Below are 19406 nucleotides of genomic sequence, written 5' to 3' on the forward strand. Positions count from 1 at the left end.
CACCAATGATCATGCCAGCTAGAAATGCTGCTTTGACACAAATAGGGGCCTATTAAACTCTTCTGTTCAAGAAAAAAAAATCATTCTTTGGATTGGACTAGCTTTCAAAGCAGGGGATGGTTAGCCTTTGGATACCCCCAGCACTGTTTTTATGGTCCAAGCTTTTTGCATGTTTGGGAAGGGTACTTTTAAAGAGATGATGCAGGGCTCTTGCTAAAGTTTAAGACACCAATTTCACTCTTTAAAAAAAGCAATACTCCCAAATGTTGGATAAGATCCCCCCCCCTTATTTTGGGGCATTTGGAGGGCAAAATAAGCATCTTGAACTAAGACATAAGTCAGATATTTTGTCTCTTTAAACCCTTTAAACCCTTACTATGTGCACCCATCCTTTGCTGCTCTTAAGAGATTAAAAAAATAGTAATGATAATATAGTATGGGTCTTGATTACAAGAAAGTTGCCAATCCCTGTTATGAAAAGTTTAATTAGTTTCTATCCTTTTTTTCCCAATACAGGGTCCTCCTGGTATAGGAGGACTTCCTGGAGAAGTGGGAAGAGTTGGGCCACCTGTGAGTACTTTGTTCCATATTCCATTAAATCATTGATTAATATTTGGCTGCTTGTTAAAGCTTGTACCATGCTTTTAGGGAAGACATCCCTCAGGAATGACTTGGCACATTGATTATACTTGAACACACTAAAATGAACTTGCCCTTTAGGTCTATCTTTGAGGGATTGTTCCAGCTGTAAATATGTATTAGCCATCCCAAACTTGATAATTTTCAGATGTTTAGTTGTAGCCAGAATGTCCAACCAGCACAAAGGGCAACAGATTGTGGACATCTGCTGTTGATATGGTTCTCTGCAATAGGATGTCACCAATATTACTATGTCTAAGAGAAGATTCATACTTTACCTTTAGTCCATTGCCCATTGTCCTCTGTGGAATAAATAGACCATTGGTTTAAGCCTACACAGCTCTTATTATGTTTGTTATATTCTACTTAATTGCATAAGAAGCTCTTCTTAATTCCTATAAGTAGCATTTATTGGAACTCAATTGAATACCGACAGATTAGATAGATTAACATTCTCTCGTGTGGTGAAAGTCTCATCTGGGAATATTATTTTACAATTACTGTACAACCAGTCACTCCTATGACTGCTTATACGGATAATAAAGGTTTTACAGCTCATTCCAACTGGTGCAGATTAAAAAGTGAATTCAATTAAGTCCAGCCTTTCTTCCCAAATAACTGCACGTGCAAATGATGTGGGATATTTATTTATTGGGGACTGTAATAAATGAAGTCTTTCAAAATTTCATAAATTAATCTGCCCATTCTGAAACACCCATTTCTTTGGAATTATTGGTTTTCCTATCTTTATCTATGCACTTCAATAATTAAAGGTGTATATTTAAGGGATTTCACATAAAAACAAGACAGCTTCATATATATATATATATATATATATATATATATATATATATATATATATATATATATATATATATATCAGTTGAGAGATAAAAGTAACGAAAGGGATGAATGGTTTGAATCTCTTGCTCCTGTCATTTACACTTCTTTTCTTATTCTGTGCCATCAGAATTTTGTTCTGTCCTAGAACATTTTTGGTGGTTAATGTAACCCATGTAGAGATTATTTGATTTTCACTATCCTTTCTTCTAAGGCAGTGGTTCTCAACCTTTCTAATGCCGCGACCCCATAATACAGTTCCCCATGTTGTGGTGACCCCCAACCACTTATACATCATCGGGTGCCAGGGGCGTGGCCAAAGAAAAGGGGAAAAAAATGGCGTACAGCCTTGTTTGGCGACCCCCGTGAAATGGTCGTTCGACCCCAAATGGGGTCCCGACCCACAGGTTGAGAACCACTGTTCTAAGGGACTTGGATACACAGCTTATTTTTATGTCCTTGTGACACTGTTTAGGGTGATCCTGGAAGGAGAGGTCCTGCAGGAGTGCCGGGACCTCCAGGGCCGAGGGTAAGTTTACAGTAGTAATACTGAAAATAAGAAGTGTTTCAAAGTAAGTCCTCCCTCCCCAATTCATTTAAAGCAATTTGTATGATACTGTAGGGTAAAGGAATGGTAGAACCTGGGGGCAGAGTTAGAAGAGGGATGAGCCTAGAATTTCTACATAGCCACAAATGAACTAAGTCCACCCTCTCCTTGACTTCTGTTACCCTCATCTAGCACCAAAATCATGCTGCCCATTAGCTGTACATAGGCATAAGCAGCCATAAATCAGTTTAATTGGACCTTCATGTGTGGACCTGATCTTTTGTGCCTGACAGATATTCTCAAAGAGGAAATTTCAAATATTTTAGGCTGCGGAACCTCTTAGTAAAATTAAAACTCCAGGAACTTTTGATCAAGAGGCAAAACATTGAGTTGTCTTGACTACGAAGAGCCTTGGAAAGCGGGTGACTTTTGAATGGCAGTTAACAAGCCCCAGTCTTTCTTCTGTTCTTTATTTGCTATAGACATCCTGGCTGTGCTCTTTTTTCCCTTCTGTTAGACTCTCATGGAATTCCATTTAATTTTTGTGGGATTTCCAGCGGCTCACAGTTGGAGAAATCCTACTCTAGTCAGCCTGAGGGAGGCACCAAGCTTTGCATAGCATGTCAAGTGGGCCCTTTGTGCCCTATTTTAGATACATGTTACTGTGGCTTATTTTCAAAGGGTGTCAGTTGATCTAATTCAGTACTAATTCGTCTCTTCTGAGTAAAAGGGCAGATATATAAATGAGCCGAGGTGGCGCAGCAGTTAGAGTGCAGTACTGCAGGCCACTTTAGCTGACTGTGTTCAGCAGGTCAGCGGTTCAAATCTCACCAGCTCAAGGTTGACTCAGCCTTCCATCCTTCCGAGGTAGGTAAAATGAGGACCCAGATTGTTGGGGGCAATGTAAATATATATATATATATATATATATATATATATATATATATATATATATATATATATATATATATATACACATTGCTTATTGGTGTACATCGCTTAGAGAGTGTTTGCACTTAAAGCGGTATATAAGTCTCATAAATAAATAAATAAAATATATGAAGGCTGCCCATGTTCATAGATGATCCCATTTATGTCAAATGAAGACAAAAAGCTAGAAACTTGCTTCTTCTACATGACAGAAGCCCAGTATAAATGGAAGATGCAATCCTGAACTGAAAAAATTCCAAAGGAATGAGGTCCTACATTTTTCAATATTGGTTCTGTCTGTGAATTTAAATTGGTCTTCTGCTGGTGGTGGAAGATAACTCTGAACCTTATAAAAAGCTCCTTTACTGCATTTGTGGATCTGTACCATCAGCCTTATTAATTCAAATTCAACTCAATGCTTGACAATATTCATGGCGATCCTAATTTTAAACTTTGCTAATCTACTTCAGGGAACAGTTAGCCACCATGGTGGAGATCCGCTGGTAAGATATTTATCTTCCTTTTTATGGATGATTGCCACCCCCCTGGGCTTCCGGAAAGCCCTGAAGTCCTGGCTCTATTCCCAGGTCTGGGGTTAATGTGGTTGTAATTTATATGGATGGGGGCTGTCATATTTTTATACTGGAGGCTGTCATATTTTTATACTGTTTGTACCATTGGGCATCTAGTTGTTTTGTGCAGAAATCATGTTTATGTGGGTCTTAATTGTTTTATTGGAGGCATGGGAATTGTCTCTATGTGACTTTTGTAAACTGCCCAGCGCCTTCTAGAGTGGACAGCCATACTAATTAAATTATATTAAATTGGTAAACAGCTTTTTTCTCACCAGACTTCTCCTTATTAATGTAATTCATTGCTTCATATTTTTTTTAGTGTCCAAATACTTGCACACCTGGCCATCCAGGATTTGCTGGAATGATGGGCATGAAGGTAGGAGAAGGGATGGGAATGATACATTCTGGGTATGACTGGATATTGGTTGGATGTTGATAAGTTTCAAGAGATGTTACAGCAGTACCATAACAATCTGGAGTTAAGGTTAAACTTCACTGGAACATGAAAGTAACATTTATTATATGAAAACCATTTAACAATTTAATAAATAGTTTAGGTGATAGTACTATGAATAAACTGCTGCAAGCAGATCGCACAGACTGACTACAAATGCAGCATGACAAAGTAGCAATCATACTGCAATGAATATCTGCAAGAAATACCATTTGTCTGCAAGCAAGAACTGGTGGGATCACAAAATAGATAAACTAATAGAAAATGAAAAAAAGTGCTTCAAACAAACACCTACCATATAACATAGACTTAATAAATGTCAATAAGAAAGACAAGAAAAAAATTGGACAGTGTAAGTTGCAGTACTTGGAGACAGCAAAATGGAAGAGAAAGAACTGGAGAAAATCACAAAATACAAAGGCCTGCAAATAGAAATAGAATGACTGTGGCAAAAGAAAGCAAAGTTAGTACCAATAATAATAGGGTCCTTGGATACAATGCCAAAACAACTGGAGCCACACTTGAATACTATTGGCATTGACAAAATCACCACCAGTCAATTCCAAAGGCAGCTTTTACTTGGAACAGCTTACATCCTGCAATAATATCTTTAACACCATCAAACAACAGCTCCCTAATTTGGGTTCTTGGGAAGGACTCAAAAGGTGGATAAAAAATACCAAATCCACTATAAACATTTGGCTGATTGTGTGACGAACCATAATAACAACGATGCATCCAGTTTTGGTCACCACAATGTAAAAAAGATGTTAAAACCATGAAAGAGTACAGAGAAGGGCAACAAAGATGATTAGGGGACTGAAGGCTAAAACATAAAAGGAATGGTTGCTGGAATTGGGTATGTCTAGTTTAATAAAAAAAAAAAAGGACTAGGAGTGACATGATAGTAGTGTTCCAATATCTAAGGGGCTGCCACAAAGAAAAGGGGGGGGGGATCAATCTATTCTCCAAAGCACCAGAAGGCAAGACAAGAAACAATGGGTGGAAACTGAACAAAGAGAGAAGCAACCTAGAACTAAAGAGAAAATTCCTGACAGTTAGAACAATTAATCAGTGGAACAACTTGCCTCCAGAAGTTGTGGATGCTCCAACACTGGAAACTTTTAAGAAGAGTCTGGACAGCCATTTGTCTGAAATGGTATAGAGTTTCTTGCCTGAGCAGGGGGCTGGACTAGAAGACCTCCAAAGTCCCTTTCAACTCTATTATTCTGTTCTGTTAACTCTTGGGGATTGATACTGACCACTTTGGAGAACTCTGATTTATATGTTTTAATACCAACTTCTCCAACCTGATATCCTCCAACTATATTAGGTTACACTACACATCTGATGTCGGGTTAATGGATTCTAAGAGTTGAGGTCCAAGACATCTGGAGGGCATCAGATTGGGAAAATAACTGATTTCACATATCCCAACCATTGTTTTTAATAGGCAATGTTTCTGGTGGCATATTTAGCATCAGTGAAAACATATTTGCCTTATATTTTAGGGTCACAAAGGAGCAAAAGGTGAGAGTGGTGAACCAGGAAAGCAAGGCTTTAAGGTAAGAATGTTACTGCATGCAAATCAACTGGAACAGTGATGGATTATGGAGGAAAAATGTTTAACTTTGGTGTGTATTTAAGAAAGGAATAGTAATAATCTTCTTATAATTAATCTTAGCATTTCTCCATTATTTTCATAGCACTTAGTTACAGCAGCTAATGATAGGCCTGTAACTCACGAAAATGCTAAAAAATGCTTTGCTTTGTTTTGCTTTTTATGACATGCGAACAAATCTTGTGATTTGTAAACTATAGTTTATGTTTTAGCATATAGTTTGTTCAGTCAACCTTGGCTGAAAGCAGCAATGATTTAGTGTAATATTTTATACCCTCAGCTTTTCATCTCCTTTATTGCCTGGTTACAGTCTTTCTCAAATAAGTCAGTCCTATTTAATGTGTGCCGCCTCCATGCTTACATAGATGGGAAATACATAAATAACACAATTCATAATATTGAGGGAAACAGAATAAATTATATATGCTAATTTTTAGAATGTGTTATTTACTAACTTGTGCCATGTATATTTTTTAGGGAGAAGAAGGTGAACAAGGACGAATAGGTGACATTGGAGATCTGGGGCCTCCAGTAAAGTATTTCCTTTTATTTAAATTTTTAGTTATGTCTCATCATAATGAAATGTAAGGAACTAAATGAAGCCAGTAGCCATCTACCCAGTGGTGGGATTCAAATACCTGAACAACCGGTTCTCTTATTGGATGTAGGCCTGGGCCTCCAAGACCTAGAACGGACATCCGGAAGTGGCATCCATGTAATTCCGGTGGGCCATTCTAGCCCTGGGAGGCCTTCTCCAGGCCTCCAAGGCCTAGAATGGATTTCCAGAAGTGGCATCCATGCACTTCCGGCAGGCCAATTTAGGCCTGGGAGGCCTCCTCCAGGCCTCCGAGGCCTAGACTGAACTTCCAGAAGCAGTGTGCATTTAGCTGGTTCTCTGAAGTCAGCAAAATTTAGCTATCAGTTCTGCCTAACCGGTGTGAACCAGCTGAATCCCACCACTGCATCTACCTCTTATCACTATAGGTTCCTGATCCAACTATGTTATCATGACCATTATTGTTGTGTTCCGAGCCTGCAAAAGCAGGCTCGGGACATTGCATTGGTCCTGGGCATTCCAAAAGCTGCCCGGGACCAGGCTGAGTGGTGCCAGCATTGTGCGCATGCGCAGGGTGTGAAAATGCTCTACTACTTGTTTGCCGTTGTCCGGGTCTCCAGACACATAAAAGAGGCCTGCGTGCCATTTGCGTTGTTGGGTGTTTTGTGAAAAGAATAAAGAACTGTTAAATGCACCATGTGTGTGTTCATCATTCGCCCATGAACGAAGGACTTAACACTGGCGACGAGGATGGGATGCTTTACAAGCTGAAGAAAAGAAAGCTTTAAAGACTTACCCAGGAAGTCCTGAAGAGGGGAAGACGGCGTTGGAATCAGCGTCCCAGCCTGCCAGTATAGCGTCGCTGGAGGGTGAGCTCAGCTGAAAGACCCTTTCCTCCAATAGAAGTTGCAGAGGAGTGAGTGATGAAGGTTGTAAACTATAGGATGGCGAAGATTGGTCGTTTATCTGATTTTGATGTCTCACACCCAGAGAGATGGGAATCCTACATTGCAAGGGTGGAGAATTACTTCAGAGTAAACCAGATTAGAGAAGATGGCTTGAAGGCTGCAACTCTGTTGTGTGTCTGTGGACAGGAAACTTTTGAAATTGCAGAGAATCTGGTGGCCCTGCACCTCTGGAGTCAGTAACGTATACTGACTTGAAGAAACTGCTGAAGCAACACTTCCAGCCCAAGTTGTCTGTTATTGCTTGGAGGCACATGTTTGAACAGAGGGACCAGAGGGCAGGTGAATCTGCTAAGGATTTTATTGCGGCCTTAAGGTGAGCAGCCAGACCATGTGAGTTCAAGGATCTGGAAAAGAGGCTGCGAGATCATTTTGTATGTGGTTTAAGGGAGACTTACAGCAGAAGATTTTTTGCAAAAGAAGATGTCTCTTTCCAAGATGCTCTACGCGAGGTGATAGCTGAGGAAGCAGCAGGCAGGGCAGTGAAGACCTTGTGGCCCACCAGGAGCCCCACAGAGGCAGCCACCATCCATCAAGAGGACGCTCAAGAAGGATCGGAAGCGGATCCTGAAGAAGAGGTGGATAGGCTTCACCAGCCAGCTGAAAGGAGGCAGAAGGAATGTCCAGACAAGGCCTCAGCAGCTCTTCAATGCTTCGGGTGTGGAGGACGCCACAAGCAAGCTGACTGCAGGTTTCGCTCCGCCATTTGCAGAGCGTGTGGCAGGCAAGGCCACATCGCATCCATCTGTTTGGGTTTTCCAGAAGGTCTAACCTCATGAAGAATTGCATCTGAAAGTTACCAGGGTCCCCAGCCAACATAGGGTAGGTTTCTGCACATCGCGCAGGAGTATTTTGAGGACAGGCACACATAGACCCCTAAAGAAGAAGCTGTCCATTAATGTAAGGTTGCAAAGGGTTCCTTTATCCATGGAGTTGGACACTGGGTCCGCTCTCTCCATTATTTCTATTAACACATTCAAAAGGATATGCAACAGCAGTGGTCTTTGAGCCAAACTCAGGCCATCCAATTTAATACTTACAGATTTTCAGAATTCTATGGTATGTGTTAAGGGGGAGGTCACCCTTAGAGTACAGCACAAGGATTTTGAAGGTCCCCTAGATGTGGTGGTTGTTGGGGGTGAACGCATGAGTCTTATTGGACTCAATTGGTTCAAGACTCTAGGAATCCAGGTAACTGGACTGCATCATTTGCAAAAGTTGAGCCTGGCAGAAGTCTGCAAGGAGTTTGCAGATGTGTTTAGTTCAGAGCTTGGATCCTACAAGGGGCCTCCAGTTTCGCTACGGTTAAACCCAACCATCACGCCCATCAGGGTTAAGCCTAGGAGGGTACCTTTTGCCCTCAAAGGCAAGATTGATGCTGAGCTGGACAAATTGCTCCAGCAGGGCATTAGAACCTGTAGACTCAAGTCCATGGGAAACCCCCATAGTAATGCCTCTAAAGGCTAATGGGGACATACATATATGTGCAGACTACAAGTGTACACTGAACAAAGCACTGCAGCAGCACGCTTATCCAGTACCTGTAGTAAGTCACATCCTGGCCTCCCTCAAGGGGGGGGGGGCGCAATTTTGCGAAACTTGACCTGGCACAGGCCTATCAACAGCTACTTGTTGATGAGGCAGCTGCAGAGGCCCAGATTATTGTAACTCACAGAGGGGCCTTCAAGGTCAAGAGACTGCAATTTGGGGTAAATATAGCCCCTGGCATATTCCAAAGTGTCATGGAGAGCACACTTCGGGGTATTCCTGGGGTCTGTCCCTATTTTGATTATGTCCTCATTGCTGGAAAGTCATCTCAAAACTTAGCAGAGAGACTAAGGGCTGTCTTGCTTCGTTTTTGAAAAGCAGGCCTTAAACTAAAGAAGGATAAATGTAAGATAGGAGTCACTTCTACTGACTTCTTAGGATTCAGGATAGATGCTCAAGGGATTCACCCTGCTGAAACTAAATTGCAAGCTATTCAGCAGGCCCCAAGCCCTAAATCTAAGTGAGCTACAAGCCTTTTTGGGGCTATTAAATTTTTATCATGCATTTCTCCCACATAAGGCTGCAGTGGCAGAGCCTTTACACAGGCTCCTAGACAAGCAGGCTCCTTGGCAGTAGACTAAAGTCCATGACAAGAGTTTCAATGAGGTTAAGGCCTTGCTCACGTCTAATGCTGTTTTAGCGCATTTCAATGAGCAACTGCCTGTTTGCATCGCCTGCGATGCATCTCCTTATGGGGTGGGAGCTGTACTTAGCCAGCTGAAGGCTGATGGGACATAGGTCCCTGTGGCCTATTATTGAAGGACTCTGTCTTCTGCAGAGCGTAATTATGCTCAAATTGACAGAGAAGCATTGGCTATAGTAGCTTGCATTAAGAAATTTCATGACTTCTTATACGGCCGCCATTTCACGGTCTATACTGACCATATGTGGGGTTGTTTACCATGAACAAACAGACCCCACATATCATTTCTCCTCATATGCTGAGATGGTCCATTTTCGTGTCAGCAGATGACTATATATTGGTTCACAAACCAGGAAAAGAAATGGGTCATGCCGATGGCCTGAGCAGATTGCCGTTGAACCAATTGGAGCCTGATCCTGCTCCAGCCATTAATATTCTGTCCATTCAGGAATTGCCTGAGTCTCCCCTCAATGTTAGGGATGTGGCTGCAGCAACTGCCACTGATCACACGCTTACACGCGTGCTGACATGGGTGTTGTCAGGATGGCCTGACAAGTGCCCAGATACTAAGTTCCAAAGTTTCTGGCACAAGAAGCATGAGTTTTCCACTTTCAAGGGATGCCTGTTATGGGGTAGCAGGGTAGTGATCCCAGCCTCATTGAGGTCTAGAATCTTGGTCTCTCTGCATGAGAGACAGCCTGGCAAAGTCAGGATGAAAGTGCTTGCATGCAATCATCTTTGGTGGCCTGGACTCGATAAAGCCATCGAGGCCCAGGTGCACGGGTGCCAAGTGTGCCAACAGTCTTGGCCTGAAATGCCTCAGGCCCCAGTACATAGGTGGGAGGAAACTCAAACTCCATGGTATAGGGTGCATATAGATTATGCTGGGCCCTTTCAGGGGCAATTCTTCCTGGTTGTTGTTGATAGCCAATCCAAGTGGCTAGAGGTTGTTCCTGTTTCCTCCACTACTACTGCCAGGACCATCCAGGTGTTGAAAGGAATTTTTGCATCACATGGTCTTCCAGATGTTCTGGTTTCAGATAATGGCCCTCAATTTACCTCTTCTGAGTTCCAGGCTTTTCTTCAGGCCAATCTGATCTGGCATGCAACTTCATCTCCCTTCCACCCATCCTCCAGCAGACTAGCAGAGAGAATGGTGTGCACCACCAAAGATGCTCTCAAGAAACTGACTTACAGTAATTGGCATCACAGGTTAGCAGATTTCCTTCTTGCACACCGCACCACACCATGCACTGCCACAGGGAAGAGCCCTGCTGAACTCTGCTGGGGTCGCTGCCTCATCACTAAACTGGACAGATTGCACCCTGACTGGGTGGCTTCACAGGTGTCACAACTGTGTGCACCTAGGAGACTCCAATGGGCGATCCGGTCTGGGCACAAAACTATGGGCCTGGTCATCTCTGGGTCACTGCTGTGGTCTGCAAGGTCTCTGGGCTGTTGTCATACGAAGTTGCCTTGGGAGACGGTCGCGTTCTGCGCAGACACATAGACCAACTGCGTTGGAGACTGGACTCTCACTCTTCTGTTCCTGACTCTGCTCTGGGGGGGGGGGAGTACCATAACATGCATTCTGAGGCTCAGTTTCACCGGCCCAAAAGGCCATCACTAGCCAATACTGAGGCTACTTGGGATTCATCCCAAGGGTCTGCAAATGCTCCGAATAGGAATTCAATGGATAGGGGGTCATCCCACACATCCATAATTACTCCAGACAGGGAGTCACATCGGGGGCATCCACAGTATTCATATATGTCAGATAGTGCTCCAGACAGGGAGACTGACTGGGGGTATCTACACAACCCACAAATTGCAAGAGAAAAAGAAAGCCAGCAGGAACACTTGCCAAATTCCCAATTGCTCCCAAAAGGAGGTCAACAGCAAGGGGGGTTGCCATGAAGGCGACTCCTGACTCTGACACCTTGGACACGTGCTTGGGGGCTACGGAGTATTGGGGCACTTCTGCTACCCAGCAATCTCCATCTGCTGGCCTGGGGTTTGAGGGGCAGTGGTCCCAAGAAGGTTCCATTGTGGACCCGGGAATGCCACCTCTCCTAGGTATGCTGGCTTGGACTTAGAGGGTCCAGCCAGCCAGCAGAGGGGCAAGTCAACCAGGTATTTGGGGCAGCAAAGTCCTGGTAGGCAAGCAGGTAGGCCAGGCAACCATACCAGAGTTACCTAAGAATTTAGGGCAGCAACGCCTTGGCCTACCTAGTCTGGTAGGTGAGCAGGTGAGCCAAGCACTCTCTCATGGCCCTAGGAGGTCGCAGCGGGCCAAGTGCCCACCCAAACATCTTAGAGAATTTGTGAAGTTGCTGTCAAGTTCATAAGGGCCCTGAATAACGGGCAAGATATTTTGTATTATTTCTTGATTTCGGATACATTTATTCCCAAACAGAGTTGAAGGGGGTTTTGCCTGAGGGTAGCCTTGAATATTCCACATTCCATGCATTTGATTTGTGGAACTATATAACAGTCTCTCAAATGTATGACGTACATGTATGTGCACAGAGATGTTCCATCTAGGGGGGAGGGGTGTTGTGTCCTGAGCCTGCAAAAGCAGGCTCGGGACGTTGCATTGGTCCCAGGCATTCCAAAAGCTGCCTGGGACCAGACTGAGTGGCACCAGCATTGTGCGCATGCGCAAGGCATTGGCTGCCCAGGACCAGACTGAGCGGTGCCAGCCTTGTGCACATGCGCAGGGCACGAAAACACTCTGCTACTTGTTTGCCGTTGTCCGGGTCTCCGGACACATAAAAGGGGCCTGCGTGCCGTTTGCATTGTTGGGTGTTTTGTGAGAAGAATAAAGAACTGTTAAATGCACCATGTGTGTGTTCATCATTCGCCCATGAACGAGGGACTTAACAGTTATCATGATCAAACTAATGTGAGTCATTTTTCTCCTGGGTTCAGTACTAATTGAAACCAGAATTACCTGGATTTTTCTTCTGCACATTCCGTGTTGAAACCAATTGCTTAATTTATTACCTGTCTTGCACCAGATCGAAAAGATAACAATAAATGGGAAGGCCATTCACAATAGGAATAAGGAAACTGATAGCTGGATGATATGAGAAGTAGGATGCCTGAGCCCCAGTCTTCTTCCTATATAGGTAGTCCTCAACTTACGACCTCAACTGAGCCCAAAATTTCCATCGCTAAGCAGGACAGAGGTTAAGTGAGTTTTACCCAGTGGTGGGATTCAAATATGTGAACAACTGATTCTCTGGGTGGATGTTGCTTCCAGAAGTACATTCTAGCTACTGGTTCTGCCGAACTGGCTGAATCCCACCACTGGTTTTTTTTTGCCACAGTTGTTAAGTGAAGCACTGCACTTGTTAAGTTGGTAATATGATTGTTAAGTGAAGCTGGCTTCCCCACTGACTTTGCTTGTCAGAAGGTTGCAAAAGGGGACCACGTGACCTCCAGGAACCTGCAACCGTCATAAATATGTGCCAGTTGCCAAGCATCTGAATTTTGATCATGTGACCATGAGGATATTGCAACGGTCGTGAGTGTGAAAAACGGCCATAAATCACTTTTGATAGTGCCATCGTAACTTTGAATGGTGACTAAATGGATGGTTGTAAGTTGAGGACTACCTGCAGTGCCAAAGTGTTGATGGCTGCTTCTTTAGACTTAACTGCAAGCCCTTTCACACACCACACCTATCAAAAGCAGCTCACACAATTGATAAATAATAAATTATATGGTGCATCTAATAATAATATATGATGTAAAATTAAAATAACATGTCATTAGTTGCTTCTCCATCTAAGTATAACCAACTTTTCATAATCTTCCAAATAGTAGCAAAAAGGAAGATGGTTTTATTTCTGGGAGCTGATTTCACAAAAGATGACTCACAGTTCATTATTTTAGAAGTACTGAGTTCATACAGATGGAGACGGAAAAACATGTACAAGGTTTAAGACTTTGTTGTTGTTCAGTCACTAAGTCGTGTCCAACTCTTTGCGATCCCATGGACCATAGCAGACCAGGCGTCCCTGTCCCTCACTTTCTCTTGGAGTCTGCCCAAATTCATCTTTATGGCATCAATAACACTATCTAACCATCTCATCCTCTGTCATCTCCTTCTCCTTTTGCCTTCTATCTTTCCCAACATCAGTTTTTTTTTCATTTTCTCTTTTCATTAGGTGGCTAGAGCATTTGAGCTTTAGCTTCAGTATCTATCCTTTCAAATAACAGTCAGGGTTAATTTCCTTAGGACTTTGGAATTTTTTTTAGAAAAAATAATCATTAGAAAATCTTTAAAGCAGTGTTTCTCAACCTTGACAATTTTAAGGCATGTGGACTTCAACTCTCAGAATTCCACAGCCAGCAATGCTGCTGTGGAATTCTGGGAGTTGAAGTCCACATGCCTTAAAATTGTCAAGGTTGAGAAACACTGCTTTAAAATAAGATATAATTTTTGTCACAAGAACGGACACAAAAGAAAAGGCTGAAGAACTGTTTTATCCAAGGAAAATGAGCATATATGTGATCCATCAGGTACATGAGCTTCAGGTTTACATGTATCTTTTGCCTTTCAGGGACCTCAAGGGTTAAGAGGCTTCATTGGTATTATGGGCCCTAAAGGTGATAAAGTAAGTAACATCAGCTATACATTTGTGATTTCAAATTGCTTGGCAATATTGATTAATTGAGCGATCTCTTGGTTTTACAGAAGAATTGATAAGTGGTAACATTCATAAGGACATGGTGAATATTGCATTTCTGCTTCTTCACCTTGCCTTGGTTGGGCATCAGGGAGTGCAAACCTCAATCTGATCCTCAGAGAACAAGCGTGATCATTAGTTCCCAAAGAATGGCCTATCCTGGTGCTTAGTATCTATGGTTCTATTATATATGGATGAAACTAAAACAGTCACTAGAATATTTAGTTACTGAAATGTGATAAAAACTTTTAACATTAGTATTAGAACTATTGTTTTTTTTTTAAAAAAACTTATGCTTGTTTTACAACTAGCACATATATAGATACCCTTCTATAAAAACCTATAAATCTCAATATATATTCCCATTTATCAGAAGGATAAAGGTTCTTCAGTTCTACATTTTTATGGTTTGCGGTTTAAGAATGAAACTAAAACTGTCATTGGAATATTTAGTTACTAAAAGTGTAATAAGAACTTTTAATATTTATGTTAGAACTGTTGTTTTTTTTAAAATTATGATCATTTTCCCAACTAGGGCATAATGCATAATGATCTATAAATCTGAAGATACATTCTCATTTATCCAAAAGATAAAGGTTCTCCAATTCTACATTTTTATGTTTTGCGGTCTAGATATCTAACTGCTACAGATGTCCAGTGCTCTAAGCAACCTCTCTTTAGATCAGGGGTGCTAAAATCTTGGCAACTTTAAGACTTGTGGACTTCAAATCCCAGAATTCTCCACCCAGCATGCCTGGCTGGGGAATTCTGGGAGTTGAAGTCCACAAGTCTTAAAGTTGCCAAGGTTGGACACTCCTGCTTTAGAATGATGGGAGATTAAAATATATGTAACTCATATATTTTTGCTGTGGGTATTTTGTTTTCTTAAAATTATTCATATGATTCAGTGTTGTATTGATTATCAATATTATCTCAATATTTCATCAAGTAAAAATAACACACACAAGCAGCACATTCGCTATTCAAACTCTATTTATGATTGGCCATGTTGTCCTATTAGATTCAGTGTTTATAGGCTTTCTCTAAGATGCAATTTCTTGATTATGTTGGCTTTCTCTTTTGCTTGTAATTGATTAAAAAATTCTGAAGTAGTTCTGCGACAAAGGGTCTGTTCTACTTCATCACTTAGTTTAAGACTTGTTTTATCATTTCCAGAACAAACCCTGTTTGTACTGCCAAAATGTGGTGGTAAACCAGCGATCTTTAACTATGCAATTTAATATCCCTTTGTTTAATGTGTAAATATGTGAACTAGATATATTAATCTTCCACAAATAAGAGGACTTTCAGCTGTGAATGAGGTATGTTCTACCAGAAGGAGTAGGTGCCTGTTTGGGGAGTGCTTCTGGTTCAGCCTCACTCTCTAGTTTCTCAGACTGGGAAAACAGCAAGGAACACCTTTTTATCAACTTCAGCTAATGTACTAACTATGGCTTATCTCAGAGGACAGCCTTGACCTGATTACTGCAGTGTACTCTACATGTGGCTGCTTTTGTATCTAATTTGGAAATTGCATTTAGTGCAGAGTTCATCAGCCAGGACAGCCTTTAGATAAGGTGACCAACTTTTTTACAATGAAAAGGAGGACACAAATAAATTGAAGAAAAAAAATTGTAAATTAAAAAAAACATTTTATTCATTGCAACAATAATACAGACAACTTGCATGTGCAAAGTTTGCCAGCCGGGTGTTTTGGCACGCTCAGCAGCAATTCCTATTGGCTTTTGAAAGCCAATAGTGGGAGTAGCACAGCTCATGCAAAAGTTGAAAAAAAACCATCAAAAAAGGTGCCAGAACGCCGTTCTAAGTGTTCTATGGGGGAAAAAAAAGCCCTGCAGATTAGTCTTCAAACTTCGAAAAGAAGGACATGAAGGAGGACACTTTTTGAGGGAGGACAGAACTTACAAAAGGAGGACTGTCCTTCCTAAAAGAGGACGGTTGGTCACCTTACTTTAGAACAGTGGTTCTCAACCTGTGGGTCGGGACCCCATTTGGGGTCAAATGACCATTTCACGGGGGTCGCCAAACCATGCTGTCCGCCATTTTTTCCCTTTTCCCTAGCTATCCTACTCCCTCTTATTGGTGGCCACACCCACTTGGGGGTCACCACAACATGGGGAACTGTATTATGGGGTCACGGCATTAGAAAGGTTGAGAATCACTGCTTTAGAACATACAACTCCCCCTCCCCCCAAAATCTAGATTACTGCTGTGTAGGAAACATTACACACATTCCCAATACTTGTCTTGATGATATACAGAAGTGCTAGTTATGATGTTTCAAATGTGACAATGACCAATGTGAAAGACAGAGTGAGATTATTCTTAAACTGAAACTTATCTAGGAAGATTTACCTAGAGACACTATTGGCTTCTCTGACAACAATCTAGGTTTTCTCGGTAGTTGGATCACATTCCGTGTTGAATTGAGGAAGGAGACTTTCTCCTTAGTATTCAGACATTTTTTTTTCCTAATCAGGCCTTTAATTGTTGGCTTGTATTTTTAAAAGTTTAAACATTTAAAAGTTTTCTTAATCATTTTAATACTTTACTTCATTCTAACTATACCTTTTTAAAGGGAGACAACTCACCATGGTTTATTCCGGGTTATACTGGCGATGTCTGAAATTCAAGAGGCCCAGAATTATCCAGATTTTCATGGCTCTTTTTTATAGATAATAATAATAAATAATAATAATAGTACGTTCACTATCCAGACTTTTTTGTCTTTCTTGTCGATAAGAAAGACAAAAAAGTCTGGATAGTGGACGTGGCAGTGCCTGGAGACAGCAGAATAGACGAGAAAGAATTGGAGAAGATAACAAAATACAAAGACCTACAAATAGAAATAGAAAGACTGTGGCAAAAGCAAGCAAGGGTAGTACCAATAGTAATAGGCTCCTTGGGTGCAATCCCAAAACAACTGGAGCACCACTTGAACACCATTGGCATTGACAAATTCGCTATTAGTCAATTGCAAAAGGCGGCCTTATTAGGAACTGCTTCCATCCTGCGACGATACCTGTAATACCATCAAACATCCACATCTGCCTATCCCAGGTCCTGGGTAAGGACTCAATAGGTAGACAAAATGCCAAATCCAGTCTGAACATCTGGCTGACTGTGCGATGATCCATAATAATAATAATAATAATGATAATAATAAAGTTGGAAGGGACCTTGGAGGTCATCTAGTCCAACCCCTGCTCAGGCAGGAAACCCTATACTATTTCGGACAAATCGCTGTCCAGTCTCTTCTTAAAAACCTCCAGTGTTGGAGCATTCACCGCTTCTGGAGGCAGGTTGTTCCCACCTTGTAACCCACCTTGGTAGAGCAGGATTGGTGACAGAATAATAGCAAAATTTTGTGTCGTGAATCATGATAAGGATACCTTGTGATGTTTTAGCAATTCATCAAGAGAACAAAATTGGGATGGGTAGTTTCACAGGGCTGGTCATACTGTAAATAATTTTCATTTATTTACTCTCTTTTATGCCATTCATTCCCAATAACTATGGGTCGGTAATAGTGAACAATTTCAAAACAAAACAGAAATTGAATCCAAATACAAATACCGTATATGCCAGCGTATAAGCCGACTTCCGGAAGCACTAAACTCGGCGCCAAAGACGGGGGTCGTCTTATACGCCGAGTTGTCTTATACGCCGGAAATACTGGTAGTTTCCGGCGTATAAGACGACGTTCTAGGAATGCGGCTCGGCGATAAAGACGGGGGTCGTCTTATACGCCGAGTCGCCTAATACGCCGGCATATACGGTATAATATATTTGTCTTGACAAATATAAAACTTGAGTTTGTCCTTATTGGAATTGCTAGGCAAATGGAATTTTTTTTGAGATCTTGAATCATAATAATCCTTTTTCTTGGTCTTTACAATATAGGGTGCTCGTGGTTTTGATGGAGAGCCGGGGCCTCAAGGTCTTCCTGGGGCAGCTGTGAGTTAATCTGTCTAATTCTAAAGTCTTTTAGCCTGCTGATAGCCTCAGGATAGAATTAAACTGATTGCCTTCACCCTCACATTAACAAAAAACCGTAATCTCAATTTTCATTCAAAACAAACAACCAAGCACTAATTTTCAAGACACCACAGTAAGTGCCCTAACACAAGGGTCCTCAACCTCCAATCTGCACACAGAAGATTCCTAACATGAGAAGCTACAATTGAAGTCAATGTGCATTTCCTGTAATTGGTAATCATGCTGGTGAGGTGATACGGTTATTTCAAGGAATTGCTCAGAGACTGCTAATCACTATCTGCATTCCTTTCTAGGGTGATCGGGGACCAAGAGGTTCACTGGGAGAGACAGGCCCCGAAGGAGAGAAGGTAAGTTTTTAATAGTCTTATAATAATTGAGAAAAATAAGAATATCTCCAGTTGCCAGCTAAAACTAGGGATGTTTGTTGGAATGCAAGTCCAAATATGTCCTATGGGGTTTGTGCAGACTTTATTTCATATAATGACACAGATTCCACATATCTAAGTGTAAGCAGGTTTATTGCCTTCAATGTGACTTACTCTGTGGTGGAATTGGGCCAGGGCATAATGAAAAATTGCATGAAAAAAGAACGTAGAAAACAAAAATAGTTGGGAGGTAATGCTGATATCCAATCATAAGAGTATCTAAAATGTGTCATTTCTTTTGCTTTATTCATCTCTACTTATATACATGTGATACAATATTTTCAACATGCTTTTGTTTGTTTTTTTTTTAAAAATATCTTTTATTTTTAGGGTCCACAAGGCATTAGAGGAATTACTGGACTTCCTGGGCCCAAAGGAGAAACTGTATGTATGCCAGGATTCTTAGGTATAATGGAATTTATTATTTATATTTCCAACAAATTTAAATTGCCTTACAAGACCAGGTAAAACTGTGTGTGATTTAAGTATACGTGTGTGACTTACATGATACCAGTGTATAAAATACAGTGCTATTTCTTCTTCAAGGGCTTACCTGGAGTTAATGGCCGTGAAGGCATACCTGCCATGCCAGGAGCAAAGGTACTTAAAGTAAAATTAATATATCTGTTCTAATTTAATACAGCCAAGTGGGGACCAGGAAAATATTATGGAGAAGTAGAGCAATCAGTGTTTCTCAAGCTTGACAATTTTAAGGCATGTGGACTTCAACTCCCAGAATTCCACAGCCAGCATTGCTGGCTGTGGAATTCTGAGAGTTGAAGTCCACATGCCTTAAAATTGTCAAGCTTGAGAAACACTGAGTTAGATGAATTAGTATGAATAAGTTTCTCAGCTATTAGTAAAACTGAAAGGCTGTAACAATGGCTGGTGCCTTCAGAACCTGGAAGTCTACAGACCAGGGACAACAGTCTACTTTTTATTAATT

The 19406-nt window shown here is 41.4% G+C and overlaps 1 protein-coding gene across 1 annotated transcript in view; it reads left to right on the plus strand.

Moving 5' to 3' along the window:
* Window positions 1–19406, plus strand: part of COL9A1 (collagen type IX alpha 1 chain) — a 94997-nt gene that overhangs the window by 37268 nt on the left and 38323 nt on the right. Inside the window, exons 14-24 of the mRNA XM_039346720.1 lie at window positions 517–570; window positions 1955–2008; window positions 3427–3459; window positions 3851–3907; window positions 5497–5550; window positions 6084–6137; window positions 13890–13943; window positions 17940–17993; window positions 18329–18382; window positions 18791–18844; window positions 19007–19060. Coding sequence (XP_039202654.1) covers window positions 517–570; window positions 1955–2008; window positions 3427–3459; window positions 3851–3907; window positions 5497–5550; window positions 6084–6137; window positions 13890–13943; window positions 17940–17993; window positions 18329–18382; window positions 18791–18844; window positions 19007–19060 — 576 coding nt within the window. The remainder of the gene's footprint in view (window positions 1–516; window positions 571–1954; window positions 2009–3426; window positions 3460–3850; window positions 3908–5496; window positions 5551–6083; window positions 6138–13889; window positions 13944–17939; window positions 17994–18328; window positions 18383–18790; window positions 18845–19006; window positions 19061–19406) is intronic.

This window comes from Crotalus tigris, unplaced genomic scaffold (assembly GCF_016545835.1).
Source record: "Crotalus tigris isolate CLP2741 ecotype Arizona unplaced genomic scaffold, ASM1654583v1 scf7180000018016.4438896, whole genome shotgun sequence".
Lineage (NCBI taxonomy): Eukaryota > Metazoa > Chordata > Lepidosauria > Squamata > Viperidae > Crotalus > Crotalus tigris.